Consider the following 20887-nt stretch of genomic DNA (forward strand, 5'->3'; position numbering starts at 1 on the left):
ACGAAAGAAACCACCCACTGCAAGCCAAGTTTCACAACCACTAAAGACCAATACTGAGGTGTATGTCAGTCTCTGCAATTAACTATTTGCACACACCAATTATGTCACACCAAGAAAATGTGGATTTGTGGGACAGACCTGCTATGAAATGTGAGAAAAAGAGAAGAGGAGCAATAACTCCAACTTCTAATGCTGCTCAGCACAGAAGGAAGAGTTCCCACCCAAAACATTTGGTGACTTGGGCAGAGTCGGTCTCTGTGGAAATGGAGCTTTGGCTGTGAGCGCTGATTATTGCCACATATGTATGTTGATAGTTATACCTCTGCAGTTTTTCTCATGGGAAAGTGCAACTACTTCAGCGTTCCTCTCTCTCTCTCTCAAACAATAAGTGGCCTGCACTGAATCCATCACTGACAGTCAGTACTTCCCCTCTGAGGTTCTCATACTCACTCTTGGCATTCTGTAGAGATTTTCAGCTCTTTGGTTCTTCCCAGGAAAATTCTCACCAGAGCGCCAAAGTTCCCCGTTCTCGGATTGTTTTCAACTTGGGGGGGGGGGGGGGGGGACAAAACCTTATTATTAAAAGCTTTACATAAACTACAGAAACCTCAAAATATGATAATTTAGCATTCAGTAACTTAAATGTTATGATTAAAATTCAAACTCTTGAGAAGTCAGTTTTCTTTGGGACTACTCAGACATATTCTTCCATAAACACGTATTATGTGAAATTATTTATGTAGTAGCTAACATACTGAGGATCTTGGCCAGGGGTATGACAGCTTCTTCCAGTAACTTAGAGTCTCCACTGTGAAACAAAAAAACAAACAGAAGAGAACAAGTCAGGTTAAAATGGACAGAAGGAGCTGACTGCTTGAGTAACCTTCCCTCTGCTGGAAACTCAAGGTACTACACAACAATAGGATGCAAGTCAACAGGGACAAAAAGAACAAAGTTAAACAAATGTCTGAATAATACATACAACATGCAAAGATACAGAGCATGACTCAGTTATAAATCATGGTTTAGTTAAAGGCACTGGTCGCTCATCTTCTTGTTCTTTTGGATGCTCCCATTGGGGGTCACCAGAGTGGATCATCCTGCTTCCATCTGACCTAAACCAAACACCCTCCTCTGCATGTCCTTCTCCACATCCATGAACCTCCTCTGTGATCTTCCTCTTTTCCTCCTGCCTGGCAGCTCTATATTCAGCATCCTTTGCCAAAGATGTCCACTCTCTGTCCTCTGCACATGTCCAAACCTACAAAACTTAACTTCCCTCCCTGATTTTGTTTACAAAATGCTCAACCTGCGCTGTCCCTCTGTTATACTCATCTCCAACCCTGTCCATCCAGGTCACTACCAATGAAAACCTCCATGCACTGCTACAGCTTTACATTCTCACAGTAGCTCGGTGCTTGGAGAGAAATCCTCCTAGCGCGAATAAACGTACCTGTTTGGAGGCAGAACCTACAGAGAACGGGGCTCTAATGTGATTGGTCACTTTGATGGACACTTCAGGTTACTGTGTTAAACTGAGTTACGATGTAGAACCGAAAGAAACACTGTATTTGTTTACAATATGAAAAATAAGAACGCTTTCCCGATCTTACATAGCTTCTATCATTTAAAAAAAAAAAAAAATCATCATAACGAGAGGCACACATAATTTCTAAGAAGAAGATCAAATTGTTTTATAAAATGTGAACAAATATAAAATAGTTTATTGTTGCTACCAGTTGTACACATCTGGCTACAGGGCTCCACTGTAATAGTTCATCCAGATAATATTTCAGGTTCTTTGAACAGACAGTCTGTGGGGTGGATAGGAGAGTAAGATGTGACAGGCTGTTGTTGGTAGGTAGCTCATTTGTCTGAACTAGTGTCTAACAAACAGTTCAGGTCGTTGCTATGATGCTGTGGAAATCTAAAGGCTCTTATAACTATATTACACAGCATACTTGTAACCGCTATGTGCAAGGTGTCTAATTTTTTTATGCATTGTGGTTATCTCTGTGCCGCTAACCACATGATTAACTTTAGTCATGTCTGTTGTATCCCAAAAGGTTGATTCTGTTCATCTGGATGTTGCGTTTTCAGTGGGAGAAACGTTCCGTCACTCATCCAAGTGACTTCTTCAGTCTCAGCTGACTGCAGGTTTCCCCAATCTTATAAACAGTACATTTGCATAATGCCTGAAACCAGCACCAATGAATGAACAATGGGCTGGGAGGTGAGTTCCTTGATCATTAGTAGGCAAATTCTCATGACCATTGATCAACAACTACTGATCAAAGCACTGATCAAATGTTTCTCCCACTAAAAACGCTACGTCCAGATGAACAGAATCAACTTTTTGGGATTTACTTACCTGGATGATTGAGCATCTGCTTTCTGTTGTCACAATGTTCTAGAAATCATTTTAAGTTTTGTTTGGTAAGTTTATATATTTGTTTGTTTAAATCCTAAAGTTCATAAAGAGACTAGCAAAAACAATATTAAAGAGCCATTTCTCCTCTGTACTTAAACACTGTAGAATTCCAGGCCATGTTTGAAGCACTCCCATCTAGTCACGTATGTGCAGTTACACCTGTTTGCTGCAGACAGAACAACCTTTTGTTGACAGGTTTAAATGTTTGTATTTTGGCCAAACTTACAATTGCCAGATTCTGATGCAAAATTCCTTTCCTGATCATTGTATGACATTTTTGTTTTTAATTTTTTAAATCATAGACGATATGTAATACTGTACAACAGATTAATGGGACAGCAGTGCAGAGGCTTCAGAACTTGCCTTAGAATTCTCTGGTTTAAAATATTTCTTTAACATTACCGGGACAGTTGTCTGTATTTTCACTGCTGCACAGCAAACAGTGACTGTTGATGATTAATTTGACAACTTTATTTGTTTACAATTTGAAAAACAAAGTTTAAAACATTGTTCCGTCACTCAGTGTAACCCAGTAAACTGAAGAGTCCATCAAAGTGACCAGTCACAGGACCCCAGGACCCCCATCCTCCTTTCGGCTCTGCCTTCAGACAGTGAAAGTATAGTAAGTAGCAGAGAGTTACTCACGAGACTGTAAAACTGTAGCAGCATGTAGCAGCACGTCCAAAGCAGACACTCTTGTGTGCACGATGGCTTTTTTGGTGTGCGCAGCTGCTGAGTTTAACGTGCAGGCGCTTCCATTTCACTCAGATAAACAGTTGTCAATACAGGTGAAGAACAGAAGAAGAGGCAGAGTTTTCTCAGATTATTAGTAATTAAATCATTAGTGGTTTATCTTCCTAATACTTTGAGAAATCTGTCTGTTCTTCTGCTGTATTGACAACCATTCCTGTGAGCAGCTTTAGAGTTGGTGGGAACCTGATTAAGTGTGGTGCCAGACTTGACCATCTTTTACATTAACAATACCCCATACTATTACTCTTAAATGTAACCATGACAACAGCAAACACTTATCCTGACCTACACCTAATTTTACTTTACACCATTTCCTGTTTCTGTGCTATTTTAGCTAGCTGCTGGCTTCAACTACTTATTTATCATGGCACAAAGACAGTGACACTGGCCATCATTCAACTTTCAGAACAAGAGGAAATTGTGCAAAAAGATGTGTGTCCACAAACAATCAGTTTGAAGGTCTCTTGTTTGATCACGTCTCACCATGTGACTTTTTGCGTTTTAAATAATTAAAGATTTATTTCTTTTTGTTTAAAGGCCAAGTGCCTTACACAACTACAGGGTTATAAGCCTTTGAACAAATAACAGAAGTAGAGCCATTAGGGACAGCCAAACCCACTGTTGCAATACTGGAGAAGAATGACACGCATAAAACGCTGCATGAAAGTGCTACATATGTAACCAAGCCATTAGAAAAAGCAACAATGTTCCACTTTCTGAACCTGCAAGTGCTCAATGGGTTCACATGACTTTCATCATTAAAGGGTGAACATGAGGTTTCTTAAAATGTCATACAACAAAATTTGTTAAGAAATCTCTGTGTGTCCTTCTGTAGCAGACACAGCACTCCAAGAGCACTAGTTATTATAAATTACCATTCAGTAGTTTGATTCAATATAGCAGCAACCTGATATTTTAGCTATTTGTGTTTATCTTATTGAGCAGCAATTAGAGTGTAAGGGCAAATACACACAGGAAGAAACTAACACCAGAAATTTTAATGTTCAAACGGACGACTTGAAGTGATGATTACTCATGACCGACCCCCACTGTCCAAGTATACAGCAGTTTGCTGTATACTTGGACAGGGCTCAACTTTTTGCCTTAATACAGACAACACTATTTCTCAGTCTTATTTTAGACAAACACTAAGTATGAATGCAAAATGTTACATGTGCCTTTTGTTTCTGTTACTTGGTAGATACTGTAGCTATATTTATTTTATGAATGGAAAACATCACAACATTAGTAGATTAATATGTAACATCAGTCAATCAGTCATGGTCCACCTGAAAGCGAGAACAAGGTGCCTTTCCTTCTCAGTGCTGTTTACAAAGGAACTAAACGTTAACGGTTAACTGGTCTGATCACAGCCAAGCAGATCAGCAGCCCTGTTAGATCATTGCTCAGGTGATCTCTGCAAACCTCCGGTTTACAGTTTAATCTTAAATCTCGGGTGTAAATCTTAAAAGGACTTTCTAACTAGAAGGCTTTGTTCCCTTGTGGTGGAGGGAACAAACCATTATTAAAAACATCAGGGTATCTAAGGGCTGCAACCCAGGAAAATTCACTTATGTCAATATGAATTTTTCCTCCACTCTGTTTGCCTTCCTGACTTACTGCTTGTTTTGTTGGTTTTGATATGTGAAGGTTTCATCTGAGTGATTTAAAGCGTCACATTGTGTATAAAAGTTATAAAGTACAGTAAAGTGGTGTTTAGATGTCATAGCCTCAATTATTTGACTTAGCTAATAAATTACTAATTAAGTAATTGAAACGAGCAGAGTGATGCCAAGTAAAAGTTATGTGGACACCTCCCCACACCCGATTGTGTTGCGAGGTGGGGCAATTGTTTATTGGGCTGGCTATGGAACATCCTAGATATGTCTGATGGGACTAATGTGCTAGTAGGGTAGGATGTCATCGGGGATTGTAGTTGCCATGGATGGGTGTAATTGGTTTGCAACAATGTTAATGTGAGTGGTCTTTTTAAAGTAACATAAATGCTTGGAGACAAAGCAGAACACTGCAATGACTGTTTGCGGTTTTAATGTGATGGCTGACAGGTGTATTGAATTTCAGGTGTGTGCCTTAACACAGTGTTCCTTTTTACCTGCTGGTGGGACTGATGAAGGTGAAGGAGATGAGCTGGTTCCAGAAAGGGTCATTCTCCGATATGGACTCTGTGCCCACCAGGGCCTTGAGGCTGGGATTATCGGACAGGTCACTGACCTGACTGGTGTTGGCTCCCATCTTTGCTGGCTGTGCTCAGCCAGACTCGCTGCTCTTCACTGCTTTTTCACCAGGCATATGCCAAAACCTGGGACAAAGAAAATGCTTTAATCTTTGGAGGCACAAACAATAAACAACTGGGCTTCAAATTAACTACAGAGTTAGCAAGTTCATTAAGGTTAATGTGAGAATGAATGAGCTTCTGCTTACATTTATACATCTCCTACACTCAGATCTAAATAGGAATAGACAGAGGCCATCCTTGTCGCTTTGGGCTTTAAGAAACAAGGGCACCAGGGGTGCCAGGGATGACTGTGGTTCAATTGGATAGGTTCGATCCCTGGCTACTGCAGGTTGCATGGGGAAGACACTGAACCCAGAGTTGCATTCACTGGAGTGTAAATGTTTGATTAAAAGCACTTAGACATATAAAATGTGCTTGTATGAATATGTGTGAGTGTGTCTGTGTGTAAAGTTGTGATGACACGTGCTGTATAAAGTGCTCTCAGAGCTTAAGCGCAAGAGTGCTATATACGAGTGAGAGCCAGTCTATATACACTCCTGGTTCTTCATGTTCGTGCATTACAAAACCTGTAAAACAGATCTCACCAACTCAAACACAAACTCATCCTTGAAAGCCAAAGTTCACAGCATCACAGCAGGACGACACACACTGAACCAGGACATGGCTTTTGTTTTTTTTCTAACGACACACCTTAGACACACAGGTGTAGTCAGCATAAGTGAAGTGGAGTACAGTATTTACAATATTTGCAGTGCTAAACCATAAAGGACAATTTTTCTTTCTCCAGCAAGAGCTAAAATTACGTTTTCATATTCATTATATTATTTCAACATTTACTTTAAATGACACTATTTAAATATTTTTTTTAAATCTACTTGCACGACGTTAGCTTGACCATACTGATTTCAAGCGCAGGAAATAGCCTGCAGCTTAGCAGTTTTCACAGTAAACAATATAAACTCAAAGTCCCACATAAGAATGAAACAGGCGCTAATAAATTTCTCATTGAGGAGTGCTTTGGTTTAGCCAGTGGTTAATAACGCATATACAGAGAGCAGCCAGCTGACCGCTCAGCTTACCTGTCATAAACGCTTCTCTCAGCTCTCCGCGGCTCTGCCGATTCCCAGGACCGTTCAGGGGCGACTACTGTCTTTTAAAGTGACCTGAAGTTTAGTCCAGTTGATTTATTAAGTACGAATGACAAAGGAAAGGGTCTGAAATTGTTTTGTAATTCAGACAGTTAAGTTTACTCTACATACTCCTTTCCTCCATGTTTTCCACGTAGCCACCCTGTGCGTAATGACGACATATGGGCGTTTACTACATCTTCTTCGTGTGTTCGTCTGGTTGGAAGCTATAGAACTGCTGCCCTCTATTTTTATAACTTCTCTATTTTACATTTTTTTAATAACTAGTGCATGCCCATGCTATCGCATTGTTTCGGCTGTTCGTAAACTAACAGCAAAATATATATTAATAACATAAGATTAAAAAAAATAATAGTGGCAGTACATGTTGTTTATATGTTTAAAAAAAAACAACTTTTATTTTAGGCTATTGCTAGGTGATTTTAAGCATATATATTTCGAATTATGGGGTGTCCTGAGGCATCTTGGAAAATTGGCAGCCCGGTCAGCATCATGGTGAACGTGTTTGAATAAGGGGAAGCCAAGTTACACAACAGAACATATGCAGACACAGTAACAAGTCAATAATAGCATTCACTTCACTGGCTTAAATGTGGCTGATCAGTGTAGGGTATATTCCAATACTATAAAGATATTAAATGTTATTAACTATATTTTTCCTTTTTGAGCAATGTGTGACAAAGACAAACGTTTCCCAGCTGCTTCTATGTCTGGAGTAATTCTTGCACTGTACATGCAACACTGTTACTACTGGCAGTACACATAAATGTCAGGTCTAAATTTTTAGTTTATACCTACTTATACTCTACTCCCTCTTCACCCACGACTGCAGACCTGCTGATGGTTCCAACACCATCATTAAGTTTGCAGATGACACCACGGTGATTGGCCTCATCAGTGACAACGATGAGGCCGCCTACAGGGAGGAGGTGGATCGTCTGGCTGAGTGGTGCGACAGAAACAACCTGCTGCTTAACACCGAGAAGACCAAGGAGCTCATCGTGGACTACAGGAGGAATGCTGACCCACATCCACCCATCCACATTAAGGGGACGGCTGTGGAGCGTGTGAGCAGCTTCAAGTTCCTGGGAGTCCACATCTCCGAGGATCTCACCTGGACGACCAACTGCTCCAAGCTGGTCAAGAAGGCTCACCAGCGCCTCTTCTTCTTGAGGACTCTGAGGAAGAACCACCTGTCCTCAGACACCCTGGTGAACTTCTATCGCTGCACCATCGAGAGCATCCTGACCAACTGTATAACAGTCTGGTACGGGAACTGCTCTGCCTCGGACCGGAAGGCGTTGCAGAGGGTCGTGAAAACTGCCCAGCGCATCGCCGGAGCACCACTTCCTGCCATAAAAGACATCTACAGGAAGCGGTGTCTGAAAAGGGCTGGGAAAATCATCAAAGACCCCAGTCACCCATCACATGGACTCTTCACCCTCCTGCCCTCTGGGAGGCGCTACAGGAGCCTCCGGACTAAGACCACCAGGTACCGGAACAGCTTCTTCCCCACAGCTGTCAGACTCCTGAACTCTGCCTCCTGACATCTGACCCACGTTAAACTCATGGACTGAACATACACACACCCACAATGGACAACTGTACCCTCAAACACAATAATAACATGGACTGAACCACCACTCACAACCACTAGCACTTTATATAGCCTCTGTAGAAACTATCTACACCCTCACTTATCTTAACTGCACTACTGTATAGCTCTGTGTAAATAATCATTCTGTACATTCGATAATCTTTAATCCTACAACTGCTTACAACTTGCATAGTTCCCATTTCTGTATAGCTGTATATCCCAGATTCTGTAAAGTTATTTATTTCATATTCTGTATAGTTTTTCATATTTATATCCTGTTCATATCCTGTACATAGCTTGTACTCACTACAGCCTGTACATACTTATAGTTATAGAATATTCACAACATACTTCATACCGTGTACATTATAACATACCATAATAGACCCATTTCTGTAATATACTCACATATCTATATTATTGCTAATATATATTGTAATATATCTATATCACTAAAGCACTTCTGGATGGATGCAAACTGCATTTCGTTGCCCTGTACCTGTGCATGTGCAATGACAATAAAGTTGAATTCTATTCTAATTCTATTCTATTCTACTTTCGTGTCAAGTTGCTAACATTCTTTCATATTTATTTTAATTATTTCAAAGTTATATGAACAAAACAGCTTTCTTAACAACTCAAATATGAAGAGAACACATTATTCAAAATGAAGAAAAAGCAGCAGAAGCACTTAAGAGGTCTTGTTTATTTTATTCATTATTTATGCTTAAAGTTTAACTTACAAAATCTATGTCCTTCAATACAATAAACAGCTGTATCAATTAATGATTAACAGAAAATATATCAACAAGATGGATGACAAAAATAAAAACAAGCTCCAAATAACAATTGGAAGGTTATAAAATCCAATTAATTCTAAGGTGATTTATAAGTTAATTTATAGTTTCTCTAGAAGAATTAAATATTTACATTGTTTCTGAAGCATTGAATATATTTTGAGGCGTCAGTCTGTCTTCTTATCCGTTGCTATTGTAGATCCATTAGCAGTGGCCTCGCCGTTGCTTTCAGGCTGAAAAACATGAGTGAAATTTTTTTTTAAAACTTCAAATCAAATAACTATGAAACTTATACGTTAAAAATGACACAACACAGAGACCCTTTGAGTGGCTCCTATTAGTTTTACTATCATTTTTAGATATATTCGCTCTATATACCAGAGCTGGGAAATATTTCCATAATTATTTTTAAGTTTCTTAATGAAAACATCACAAAAATTTTCCATTTACTTACCTTGCAAGTCCCATTACTCTTTTCACTAACTTTTTGGTCATTAGCACTGGTCTCCTGCACTGCCTTTTTGCTCCAGAATATATTAATAATGGGTGAAATAAAAGGATAGAGATAAGGCTCCAGGAACCTCTTGTAGACCCACAAGAGGACAGGAATCACAATACAGGGAATGCACACCATAGCTGGTAAAAATGGAAAAACCTACAACAGAGAAAAAATATTGTGAGTTGTAAAAAAAAAAAAAAAAAAAAACATAGTAAGTTTATGGTTGGTTGTTGAGATATTGCTACAAGGTTCCTGTAGAATGATTTACTAACATTTCATGAATTTATTAACATTTATACAATAATTAAAAAACAAACAAACAAACAAAAACGACAAAAACAAAAACAAAAACCCCACATCAAACAATCCAACATGCACTTTAAAACACGAAAATAAAGCAAAAAACATATTGGTTGAAATGACAGAAATGTGTACATAATTTGAAAAGTAACAGAATCTTGCTTTATAAATAGGTTACACAAATTTAAAAAAGAAATTTATGGCATATTTACAACAATTACTGCCTACGTTAATTTTAAACTCTTCTGGTCTATATACGTTAAAAATGACTGTACTGAGACGTTTATTATTTTGTTTGTTTTATTTATTCTGGCAGCTTGGGTCTTCCACACCGAGCGACCTGTCAGCCATACTGACGTTTTCAAAGCTAACCTGAGCTACCTTAGTTAACGGTGGAAGGAAGCTTTCTTTCACACGACTACACAAATTACTCTGTTCGTGATTTCTGTTGTTGTGTGCTGTAAATTGTTTTTCGATCATTTTTTAACTTGACACAGTTGACACACTATTGGTTTCATGCTCTCTAAGCTCAAATAAAACAGTGCGCTAAAGCTAGCGTCATATCACACCCGGTAGCTTGTTATGAAAAACTGTCACCAAAGTTCAGACAGGAAAATAAAAAGATTTGAACTGTTACACGAGGAAAAAAGAATAAAGACTCTCACCTCTCCCAATCACAAAATGATGTTGTCACGCACTACCGATGGGCAGAGTATGTTTTATGGCGAAATATCTGGAATGTTGCTGACGTAAGACGTACTTTAATCCAACTTCCGTAGAAGAAGAGCGACAGGCGGAAGTTGTTCATCACCGGGCGCCTTTCTTCAAAAACAATCACAAGAACTGCTGCGTAACAGCTTTATAAGAGACACGAAGGTAGTTACAGTTTTTCTGGGGAGAATATTTTAAATACATTAATGTATAGGAGAATCTAGATTGTACAAATGTAAATTATATTACCGTTAATTCGTGTTTTACGTCGTTTTAAACTCCAAGCGAGCCACAGTAAAAAAAAAAAAAGCTTACAAGCTTAGTACTTCAGTAAAAGCAAAGTGACAGTTCGGTGTGTGTGTGTGTGTGTGTGTGTGTGTGTGTGTTGTAGAATCGACACAAATCACTTTGGCGCATTTACATTCTGTCCGATTTAGAATATAAAAGATACGCCATTCAACAAAGTTTTACCTTCATGCGCATGTGATGTATGATTGGAGCGGCTAATTCGATGTGTTTACCTTTACAGGGACCTCACAGCGGGTATCTGTGCGCCTTTTTTCAGCGCTAAAATGCCTCTCTCCACTCAGTCGCAAGGCGATGACGAACAGTACGTTTTAGTGGCGAATTTGGACAATGCTCGCAATCTCTCCAACATCCTGAAAGCAATCACCTTCAAAGATCACGCCATCTTCACAGCTACAACCAACGGCCTTAAGGTCACAGTGGAGGACTCGAAATGTCTGCAGGCCAATGCCTTCATCCAGGTGTGTTTCTCTTGTATTTTGTCAGTGAACATACTTAAATGAGCAGGTATGTTTACTTTGTGTTTAATCCTATAATACTGATACCTTAGTGAAGTTGTACTCATGTCTCCCAGGCTGAGATCTTCCAAGAGTTCACCATAAGAGAAGATCTGGTGGCTTTTCAGATCAACCTCACTGTTCTCCTTGATTGCCTCAATATATTTGGTGGAACCACAACACCAGGTAAAATTCATAAAAATAAACGAATTAAAAAAAAACCCCACCTGAGATGGGACTCAACATGCTTTTTATCTGTTTCTTGTGATGCTGCAGGTGTATCAACAGCCTTGCGGATGTGCTACAGGGGGTATGGGTACCCTCTGACGTTGTTCCTGGAGGAAGGTGGTGTAGTGACCGTGTGCAAGATTAACACGCAAGAACCAGAAGAACCGATTGACTTTGAGTTCTGCAGCACTAATGTCACGAACAAGGTTAATTTCACTTTTTCTGTTATTAAAACTGGAATATTAAATATACAAAAAAATCAGATGGGAAACAATAAACCAATGCAAACGAATCAGTTCAGAAATTACAGTTTCTCTGGTTTCCTTACTTTACAAATCCAACGGGCATAACACTATTTGCAGGTGTTAGAAAAACAGGAAACACAACTCAGTAACAACTGATGTATCCCTGGCTCTTTTGTAGGTGATCTTGCAGTCAGAGAGTTTGAAGGAAGCCTTCTCTGAACTGGACATGACTAGTGAAGTGCTACAGATTACCATGTCCCCCAGCCAACCATACTTCAGGTGTGCTGTCCTTACTGTACTTTTTCTACAGTGTCGTGCTGGTTTATGATTACGTTGCTGACCTTAAAAAAAATCACTGTGTTTAAAATGACTGTAAAGTCCTTTACACACCAAGAGCATTGGGGGGGGACAGATGAAATTCAGAATTTAGTACACAACATATGTAAACACTGAAATGGTAGAAACAGAGACTCTAGGTTCAGAGCAACAGGGAGAATTTTGCGGTTTCATTCAGAAGTTGAAGCTGAATCACGACCGCTTATGTATGTACAGCTTTCCAGATGTCATTAGGGTAGTTTGAATTCTTGTGGGCAGAGTTAGGATCACATCTGAGGGGGCAGAGAAGTCATTTTGTAGAACTGATTGTGTTTCTGTATTGAAATTGTGTTGTTTACTTTTGCTGCATCACCAGTTTTCAGTACCGGTGTGTGTTTTAAGCTACAAGTAGACTTTTGCTACCAAATGCAGTGGTTTGATTGGCAGATCTCTTTATTCTCGTTCTGAAAATTGAAAAATATCGGAGTCCGAAAAACATTTTCAACGCACAAAATCTTCAAATTAATTCTTTTTATAAGTCTGGTGTGTAAAGCTCTTAAAAGAAAAATCACTGACGATATCCACTGGGAAAAGTATTTGGGATTAGACATAATCCACTTCTGGGAAACTAAGTCTTCTTAACGGTAAAGTTGAGGCATGTTTTATGCTGGATTGTATCGATCTGATTGAAGCTAACACTAAATATAATGTATAGCTAAGCTAAAGGTAGGCACAGTGACTTTCTTCAAGGATTTGTTGTAACAAAATAGATCTTTTTCCTGTCATTCATTATCAGTGTGCTGAGGTAGTTTGCAGTCTAACTTTGCCCCCTCTGCATTATTTTTGAAAGTGCTGCTCTTTTTACCTTTCATTTATATTATTATTATTTGATTTGTTGATTTTCTAAGGTTGTCAACGTTTGGGAATGCTGGAAATGCTCATTATGATTACTCCAAAGACTCGGACATGATGGAGCTGTTTAAGTGCACCGAGACACAAACGAACAGGTTAGCACACGAACACATGCGCAGATTATTTAGACTGTAGAGAACACAAACTAGCCATAGGTGGACTGGGAGGACAGGAAGCACCAACACAGCGACTAAAACCAAATGTCATACACAGTAGAGAATGACATAGCAGAAAATGTGTGATCTTTATCTCGCTGTAAAGTCAGTCACGACTGTCTGTGACTGACTTTACTCTCATTTTCAGTCTTGACCCTTTTACATGCCTGTTCACGCATGGTTGCCAGGCAGGTAACTCTGATCATAATGTGAAAAAGTTGAAGATGTTGACATGAATAAATCCAAATATTAAAAAGTTATAACCAAATATACACATCTTTCCTTTGAGAGTCATAAAATTAGTATATCTGTTCAGTCACTGTGTCAAATATACCCTTGGACAGCAAAGTTGATCAGATTCTCCAGCATCAGTCGGGTAATGCCAACAAACTAGACTGTAAATGATGACCTCCAGCAATGGTAGAAGTCATTTTTAATGAAACATAAGAAATGCTGGAATATATTTGTATTAAACTGTTGTTTAGCATTTTATTTTCTTTAAATCTAGTTTGTTTTATTTGATTGTAATTCTGAGCATTTTGTGGCTTATGTTTTGGGAAAATAATAATAACCAAAGGGCAGTGATAATATTTTTTATTATTAACAAACTAAGCTTTGAAAATATTGACACTCACTTGTGTGCACACACTAATAACTAGTGCCAGTGTCCTTAACCTAAGTATGAACTCGGATAGGTATACACTCACCTTGTAGGCGCTCTAGAAATTCCTGGAATTGGAAATACTTCACTCAAGTAGACTCCCATGGTTTGACCTTGTGTTGTATACTTGTGTGCAAACTGTAATTGCCAGCATGGCTCCTAACCAGAGGTCTGGCCACAGGACGTTGCAGCACCTGCATGCAGGTGTTTAGGATTATAATCATTTCCCCGGTGACTCTTCGTCCCCTTTACATCTCCTTAAAAGCAGACTTGTTATAACTTATGTAATAGAGCTTGTTAACTGGATACATTTGACTTGTAACTGAATAAAAAGCACAGAAAAATAATGACATTTACAACTGCAACTGGATATGCTGACACTAATGAGTCAGCACTCCTGGATCCAGTGTTAAGTGTTTTCTTGGTCTTTCTATCGTATCATGTTAAAAATCTCTGCAAGAGAAATAGTTTAGGCATAGTTTCAGCGTATCCCCGTGTAATGCTTTGTTTGTATTCTGTCTGCAAACAGATACAAGATGTCCCTCCTGAAGCCGTCCACCAAAGCCTTGGCTTTGTCCTGTAAAGTCTCCGTCAGGACAGACAACCGGGGCTTCCTCTCTCTGCAGTACCTGGTCAGGAACGACGACGGACAGATCTGCTTCGTAGAATATTACTGCTGTCCCGATGAGGAGGTGGAAGAGAACTGAGAACACCAGATTCAAATCTGACTTGTAATAAGCACCTTAACTACACACCGGAGTCCAGTTTGCCAGAGGAGGCAGGTATGGAGAAAATGCCGGACTTGTAATGGGCACAGTGGAGTAAACAGAAAATGAACTGATTCATCATTTGCCAGATTTGAGAGATGTTCTTATGCTCTCTATGATTACGCCACACGTCATAATCGTAGCTCGATGTGCTGCAGGAGTATACAGAGGCATGTTCGATGTGTGTTCAAGTACTCTATTGATTACTATGGTGACTCAGCTGTTTTCAGTCATAAGTCTCACAATTTGTGAATGTTACTCCTGAATTTGAGTCTACTTGTTAAATGCAGCTCTCTTTATATTTGCATATCAGAGCTCGTCTTTTGACATATGCTTCCAGATGGCTGACAGCCTGTAGAACAGGACACATTAGACCCAGCTCACTGATCTAAAACAACTAGACAGTGATCTAAAACAACACCTATTCTACCTATTTTGAATAGGTGTGATTTCTCTTAAGCTGTGGACACAATTCCTCCAAGTCTATGCTGACACTATTCCAAAAGCCTTTTATGGAGTATACATCACAGGATACAGAGATCAAGTTGGTATTCTATTTCTATGACATAGAAAAGAGTTTTTACTCCAACTCAATAAACATTACATCAAGAAAAACTTGTTTATTAGAAAAAGAAGAAAGGAGTTCATAAACTGGGGCAACAAAACATGATGCATATTTTCCCAAGGACTGTTTCTAATACTGTACTTGAGTCCTGACTGTGTGGTGACATTCCCATATTTTTACTGAATAATGGCAGCAGCATTCACTCAGCTTATTGCAGTCCATCCAGTTACCTGCGTGCCATCTGCATCCTTTGTCTTTTGAAAGCTTTTTGTTTTTTCTTCACCACTTTCATCTCAGGCGCTTCCATCTGAATGTCAGCGGGCTTTTCCTCAGCCGGTGTCAGGAAGACATCCGCTGTAACGTCACTTTCCAGGTCCTCCTTCGCAGACGTCTTCTTTCCTTTCTGCATCTCCTTTACCATCTGCTTCTCTCGCACTTTGGCTGCCGCTGCCAGTCGCATCTCTCTCCGGTGCTGCAGGAGCATACAGAGAGATGTTCGATGTAAGAACATTAGTATATCAGGAACATTAATTGTAACTTCAGCTATCGTGCAATGGATTTTTACCATGTTAGGAGAACGGAAGTCTGGGTTTTCATAGAGCGTAGGCCCCCCAAAGCTCCCCTGAAAGATCTTCATGAGGTTAAGAACAAAGCGAGGCCCAATCTCCACTAGAGAGCCATCTTCCTCAATGATCTGAACACAGCCAGAGGAAAATAAGAAATATTTCATTCGGAATCTGCTCAAGCCAGGGGTAAAATATCAAATGAAATTTAGAAAAGTATGGCAGAAGAGTACCTGGTAGTTTCGAAACCAAATCCTGTTGTCTGCAATGGTGAAGGTGAAAACATGGTCCACAAAAGGCTGACTCTTAGGATGGTAGCGTGGGGTGGAAAAGGTCTACAACAGAAAAAATGAATGAGTTCAGTCAGAAAATACAATTTGTTCAACTCTTCAAGAAAAAATTAAAAAAAAAAAAAAAAAAAATCACATCTGCTCCGTTCTTACAGTAAAAACATGATATGTAATTGGACTTTAGACTGAAAGTGTCAAAAACTGCAATCAGTTTACATTCACGCTGTCCTGGAAACGCACCTGGATGAAGAGCTCTTTCAGTAAAGCATAGTGAGGCTCCTTATCGAATTTCTGTTGAAGAAAATAAAGAGTAAAAATAAAAACTTCAGCTCTTGCTCAGGCGTTTTTTCTTAAATTCAACTTAAACACAAAAAAACTTTCACTATTCAGATCACAGGCCGAGAATTTTATATCAGAGCGAAGACATTGTGCAGAGTTTTGTGACGCTATTTGTAGGGATGGGAATTGAGAACCAGTTTATGTAGAAAACCGATTCCCAGAAGTCCAATTCCTTGGAATTGTTATTCTGCCTTTCTATCGATCGCTCTTATTGGTTCCTGCACGGTTCACCTGTCCGAGGAGGAAAGTGGCGACGCAGTCTGGAGCGTGGATATGGACACTTACTTTTATTGCACAAAAGACTGAGATAAATGGTTAAGTGGAAAACTGGACAGAAAAAACTGCATTATGCTGCTAACACAACTTCGGCACTTGTGTGGTCTGCTTTGTATTCTCCAAGAGAAAGATCTTAGTGTTCTCATTAGGGACTTGTGTTAGTGTGTGGGGTTGTAGCCTCAGGTTTATATTGTTAAATAGTGTGTTTCAGCTAAGTTATAGAGTAACATGAAAGTAATGTAACGAGTACTGTAAGGAATTATTTTTCCAGGGAGTAATTAAGTAACGTGTTCTGTGTAATATGTCTAACATGTTCTGTGTAACCTGCTCAAACATTTAACCCACAGCATGCAGTTAATTTGCATGAAGGTAATTTCTATATTGCTTCTTAGCAACTGTGGTGACTTTCAAAACGGACCCAATGACAATCGATAAGTAATCAAATCGATAAATGATATTGATCTTGGAATCGCTAAATTCTTACCAATTCCCATCCCTATTTCCTTGACTACACTAAACCATAAATATCTGATGTGGTGTTGATGAGACTCATAGTGCAACAAATTCGGAATAAAGACATACTGATTATAAACTAACAGCAAGTCTAATTTATTACTCCCGGCTTTATGACCCAGTTCTACTCACAGGATCAAACGAGAGCAGCGGCCTGGATCCTTTGAGGCAGTTTCCTGTCAGTTTGAGTTCGGCCAGTGTGTGAACTGTCAAAGAGGAGGGGCAATGCAATTATTTTTCCCAACGTATAACAAATGATTGCTGCATTTGAGGGCTTTGGTGGCGAAATAACTTACTGTTCTGGACTAGGAACTTTGCAGAAGGGCCATGGGGGCTGTTTGAAATCCTACAGGACAAGAACATGATTGAACTTAGTTCAGATTGGCTCTCCTATGAGTCTGATGTACACGAGATGTAATACCAATGAAATTCTCACCACATGTAGAGGTCCTGCTTCTTCTTGGCCTCAAAATAGAGGCACTTGTTGCAGTTTTTGATCTCACAAACCTGCCAAACAAATGACTTTATTCTCCTGGATGCTTTATATATGTTATGTAAGAGTAAACTAAGATGTTAAACAGCAAACTTACCTCGTTTATGACAAACAGCTTATCCTTTCTGTCCATTTTTGTGTCTAAGCACAAGATTTGTGGGTTAGTAAGGTAAGACAGATAACACAGGTGTTTGTGTGAAGCAATGCTGTAGGTCAGTGCTACATGACACTAACCTGCCTTTGCATGAGGCATCATGGTCCTCAGGTCCTGCATCAGGTGTCTGGTTCTGAAGTTGATCCCTCTGGAGGAGAAAATCAGAACTCTTTCCTTGTTGGTCCATTTGCCCTGTTAAAAACAGTTTAGCTCAGAACATTGAACTAAAACAAATACCAGTTTGCAATTTCAGTCTTAAAATGCAACAAAAGCAAAGAAACAGCGTTCTTCTACTACGGTTCAGAACAGATATGGGTCTGCCCGGGAGTTATTCCCTGTCTGCGGAAGGCTGTTGGTCCATTGTTTACCTCAGCTGTCAATTCTAGGTAAGAGGGATCCACATTTATTCAATCTGGAAGAGACCGTCAAACTTTGTGGAAGTAGTACAGGTCAGTGACCTTTGACCTCCATACTGAGGTGAGTTATTGAGGATATGCTGAACCTTTCTGTTGGTAAAAGCTGCTGTTTTGATGCTTTGTGAATAAACCCTCCGATGTAAGCAAACTGCTTATTACAGCAAAACCTTTTTGGGACACAGTCTACTTTATAGCCAAGTGCTGTTGTTGTTTAGCCAGTGACTATGAGTAACAGCAACAACATCAGGAACAAATTAGCATGTTGTTTCCATGTACAAAAGCACTGGCTTGAGGTGAGGATAACGAGGATGACGTTTTCTTAAAATGCTGGTGAGCTTCTCTCTTTTCCTTTGCATTTTTGTTTCTTTGATGAAGGGGACCCCTTCTCCACAACCATAAAACACAAGCATAATCCTTCAAGTCTTGAGTCTGAAGACGAAGGCACGAATTTAAATTAGCCTCATAGTTCGAGTTCTACGAGTTCTCTTCCTTTGGTGTTTTACACATCGTTAGCTTCATAGCATAAGTGCCTAAGTCATTGACTTAGTCAAATGACTTAGGCAATTATGCTATGAAGCTAACGACATGTAGCCAAGCTTCAGCCTCACATGTAAAATGCGAGTAGGTGGAAATGTCCTTCCCGGCCACTGTATTTAAATAAGCTGGGGGAACATGGCCGCCGCCAAAAAAAAATCACGAGCCATTTATGTATTTTTAATGGGTTAACAATGCGTTTATTAAAACGCATCAATTTGTTGAAAGGAACGTAATAACACACTATCATATTTTTGAGCACAACATTCTTTCTTTTTACTATTAATTAGCCTTAAATACCGACTGTACGTTTAAGAAGGCAGTTTGGTTCATATCTGTGTCGATATCAGATTGGGAATGTTAGGATATAACGAATTCCTCTATCTGATGCTACACACTGAGTAGGTTATAGATAAGTAAGTGAAGTAGCGCGTAGTTGGTAAACTGAAGTTGGCTCACCAGCTAAAATAGTTCAGTGGACAATAACACGCTATAACTCTGACCTGAGAGATCGGTGCTGGCACCGTGATCTCATGTTCCTTCTCTCTTCCCACTTCCTCTAGGCCTTTGCCTTCATCTGGTACCAGTTTTCCTTTTTTCGGCTTGAAATCAACGGAATCCTGGCCGGCACGTTTTCTCTTGAACGGCGACATGTTTGCACGCACACGCAAGTCTCCTAAAACTTATCCGAAGAAAAAAATATAACATAAAACAAAAGTTAGAGTGACCTCTAGTGTCCTGGAGATGGTACCCCAACGTCTTTTTTCCGATGGAGGCTCTAGAAGAAAGAAAGATCCCCTTTTTCAACCCTGGCATTGGAAAAAAATTATTCATTTATTCGTTCATTTATTATGTAACTCCTGCCTGCCATAGAGACAGGAGTGGCATGATGCCAATTCCTGCCTCCACCTGCCTGCCTAACCCATTCTATGGCTGTGTCCCAATTCAGGGTCTGCACGCTTGAAGTACGCGCACTACGCATACTACGTACGGTAAGTACTAGAAGTACGAGAAGTGCGGAAGTGAGAGGCTTGTGAAATGGGACGGTCGCGCTGTACAGGTTGCCTAGCAACCATGATACTAACCGCGAGACGCGTTACATACAGCATTGTTTGACAGAAATGAAGGAGAAAAATGTTTTGTTGGTCATTCATTTTTGTCATGACATCACTTTGATTAGTTGAGTATCTGAGGCTGAGACCACAGGACTGTAAAACATGATTGTTGGGCGTCATTTCTGTGCTGAACAGTCATGTAAGATTAGTTAGTAAATAACAATTAGTTAATGTTGTTCATGAGACTAAAATCATCTCACTGTGATAATGTAAATATAATATGGCCTATATAATAGATTAGATTATTATGATATACACACACACACACACACACACACACACACACACACACACACACATATATATATATATGCCAAAGCGCTCCCAGGCGGAGGATAGTCCTCCCCCAACTGCTATCAGGGCAGGAGACGTTCACACCTGTGCGTCCAAACGGCAAATGAATCGCGCATGAGCGAAGTCGCTGCTCCCGCACTGACTGTAACGCAGTCAATTCTTCTTTTACTGTTATGCTGTTTTGTGGATCACAAGGTTTAAAACTACTTATAAACACACACTCTCACACACAAAGTAACTCCACCAGAGTGCCAATTTCGGGTCACTTTTGCCGGTCCAGGCCCGGATAAAGGAGCAGGGTTGGAATTGTGACATTAAAAAACAATAATTGCTAAAAGAAATTTAATTTGTAGTTCCAAATAAATTCTAACTGCATTTAGGACGTTTTTACTCACTTTATGTCTCTTCCACGATGTTATTTCTCTCTCCAACAACGTAGGTTACAATTACATTAGCATGATCAATTATGCAAATTAGGTGATGGCGTCATTTGGCGACTTCTAGCGACTTTTAGGACAACCAATAGCGATTTTCCTTACTGAGGAGTTGGCAACACTGGCGTGCAGACCTTGAATTTGGACACAGCCTATTTGTTAAGTAGCTCCAGGATGAACCCTGGGTTCCCTGTACTAAAAAGGTCAATCAGTTACCGGGTTACATCGCCATGGTAACTCATTCTGAACCTTAAGTGATCGTCTGCCAAAAAGTTCTTTCCGGTATTCGCCAAAAAAGTGATGACTCGTATTTTAATTGCTG

The 20887-nt window shown here is 39.7% G+C and overlaps 4 protein-coding genes across 7 annotated transcripts in view; 1 reads left to right on the forward strand and 3 right to left on the reverse strand.

Moving 5' to 3' along the window:
- Positions 1 to 6746, reverse strand: part of dym (dymeclin) — a 59278-nt gene extending 52532 nt beyond the window's left edge. For both annotated transcript variants that reach the window (XM_085463919.1, XM_085463918.1), the window contains exons 1-4: positions 6521 to 6746; positions 5298 to 5504; positions 756 to 808; positions 451 to 544 (exon numbers count right to left, since the gene is read on the reverse strand). In XM_085463919.1, the coding sequence (XP_085320045.1) occupies positions 451 to 544; positions 756 to 808; positions 5298 to 5437 (287 nt within the window). In that variant the 5' untranslated portion in view covers positions 5438 to 5504; positions 6521 to 6746. The remainder of the gene's footprint in view (positions 1 to 450; positions 545 to 755; positions 809 to 5297; positions 5505 to 6520) is intronic.
- A 2128-nt stretch (positions 6747 to 8874) lies between these two features.
- c21h18orf32 (chromosome 21 C18orf32 homolog) lies at positions 8875 to 10534 on the reverse strand. Its single transcript, XM_085463924.1, has 3 exons — positions 10448 to 10534; positions 9438 to 9638; positions 8875 to 9216 (listed from the first exon to the last, which is right to left on the reverse strand). The coding sequence occupies exons 2-3, from the start codon at positions 9615 to 9617 to the stop codon at positions 9151 to 9153; spliced, it is 246 nt and encodes an 81-aa protein (XP_085320050.1). The 5' UTR covers positions 9618 to 9638; positions 10448 to 10534; the 3' UTR covers positions 8875 to 9150.
- Positions 10535 to 10573: 39 nt separating this feature from the next.
- rad1 (RAD1 homolog (S. pombe)) lies at positions 10574 to 17208 on the forward strand. The gene is made up of 7 exons (XM_085463923.1): positions 10574 to 10658; positions 11023 to 11260; positions 11374 to 11482; positions 11573 to 11730; positions 11948 to 12048; positions 12993 to 13091; positions 14342 to 17208. The coding sequence occupies exons 2-7, from the start codon at positions 11066 to 11068 to the stop codon at positions 14517 to 14519; spliced, it is 840 nt and encodes a 279-aa protein (XP_085320049.1). The 5' UTR covers positions 10574 to 10658; positions 11023 to 11065; the 3' UTR covers positions 14520 to 17208.
- brix1 (biogenesis of ribosomes BRX1) lies at positions 15120 to 20711 on the reverse strand. 3 transcript variants are annotated; one of them, XM_085463921.1, is made up of 11 exons: positions 20527 to 20705; positions 19226 to 19404; positions 17853 to 17964; positions 17716 to 17759; positions 17562 to 17632; positions 17422 to 17471; positions 17258 to 17331; positions 16238 to 16288; positions 15941 to 16042; positions 15710 to 15838; positions 15120 to 15616 (listed from the first exon to the last, which is right to left on the reverse strand). In XM_085463921.1, exons 2-11 carry the CDS (start codon positions 19373 to 19375, stop codon positions 15371 to 15373), a joined length of 1029 nt encoding a protein of 342 aa, XP_085320047.1. In that variant the 5' UTR covers positions 19376 to 19404; positions 20527 to 20705; the 3' UTR covers positions 15120 to 15370. The 3 variants fall into 3 exon arrangements, with proteins under 3 accessions (XP_085320047.1, XP_085320046.1, XP_085320048.1); XM_085463920.1 differs by having other exon boundaries at positions 15120 to 15838; positions 20527 to 20711; XM_085463922.1 differs by lacking the exons at positions 19226 to 19404; positions 20527 to 20705 and adding an exon at positions 19451 to 19676 and having other exon boundaries at positions 15120 to 15838.
- Positions 20712 to 20887: the final 176 nt, after the last annotated feature.

This window comes from Copadichromis virginalis, linkage group LG7 (genome assembly GCF_057382275.1).
Source record: "Copadichromis virginalis isolate Kocher_CV1m ecotype Utaka linkage group LG7, C_Virginalis_male_GT1.1, whole genome shotgun sequence".
NCBI classification, from domain to species: domain Eukaryota; kingdom Metazoa; phylum Chordata; class Actinopteri; order Cichliformes; family Cichlidae; genus Copadichromis; species Copadichromis virginalis.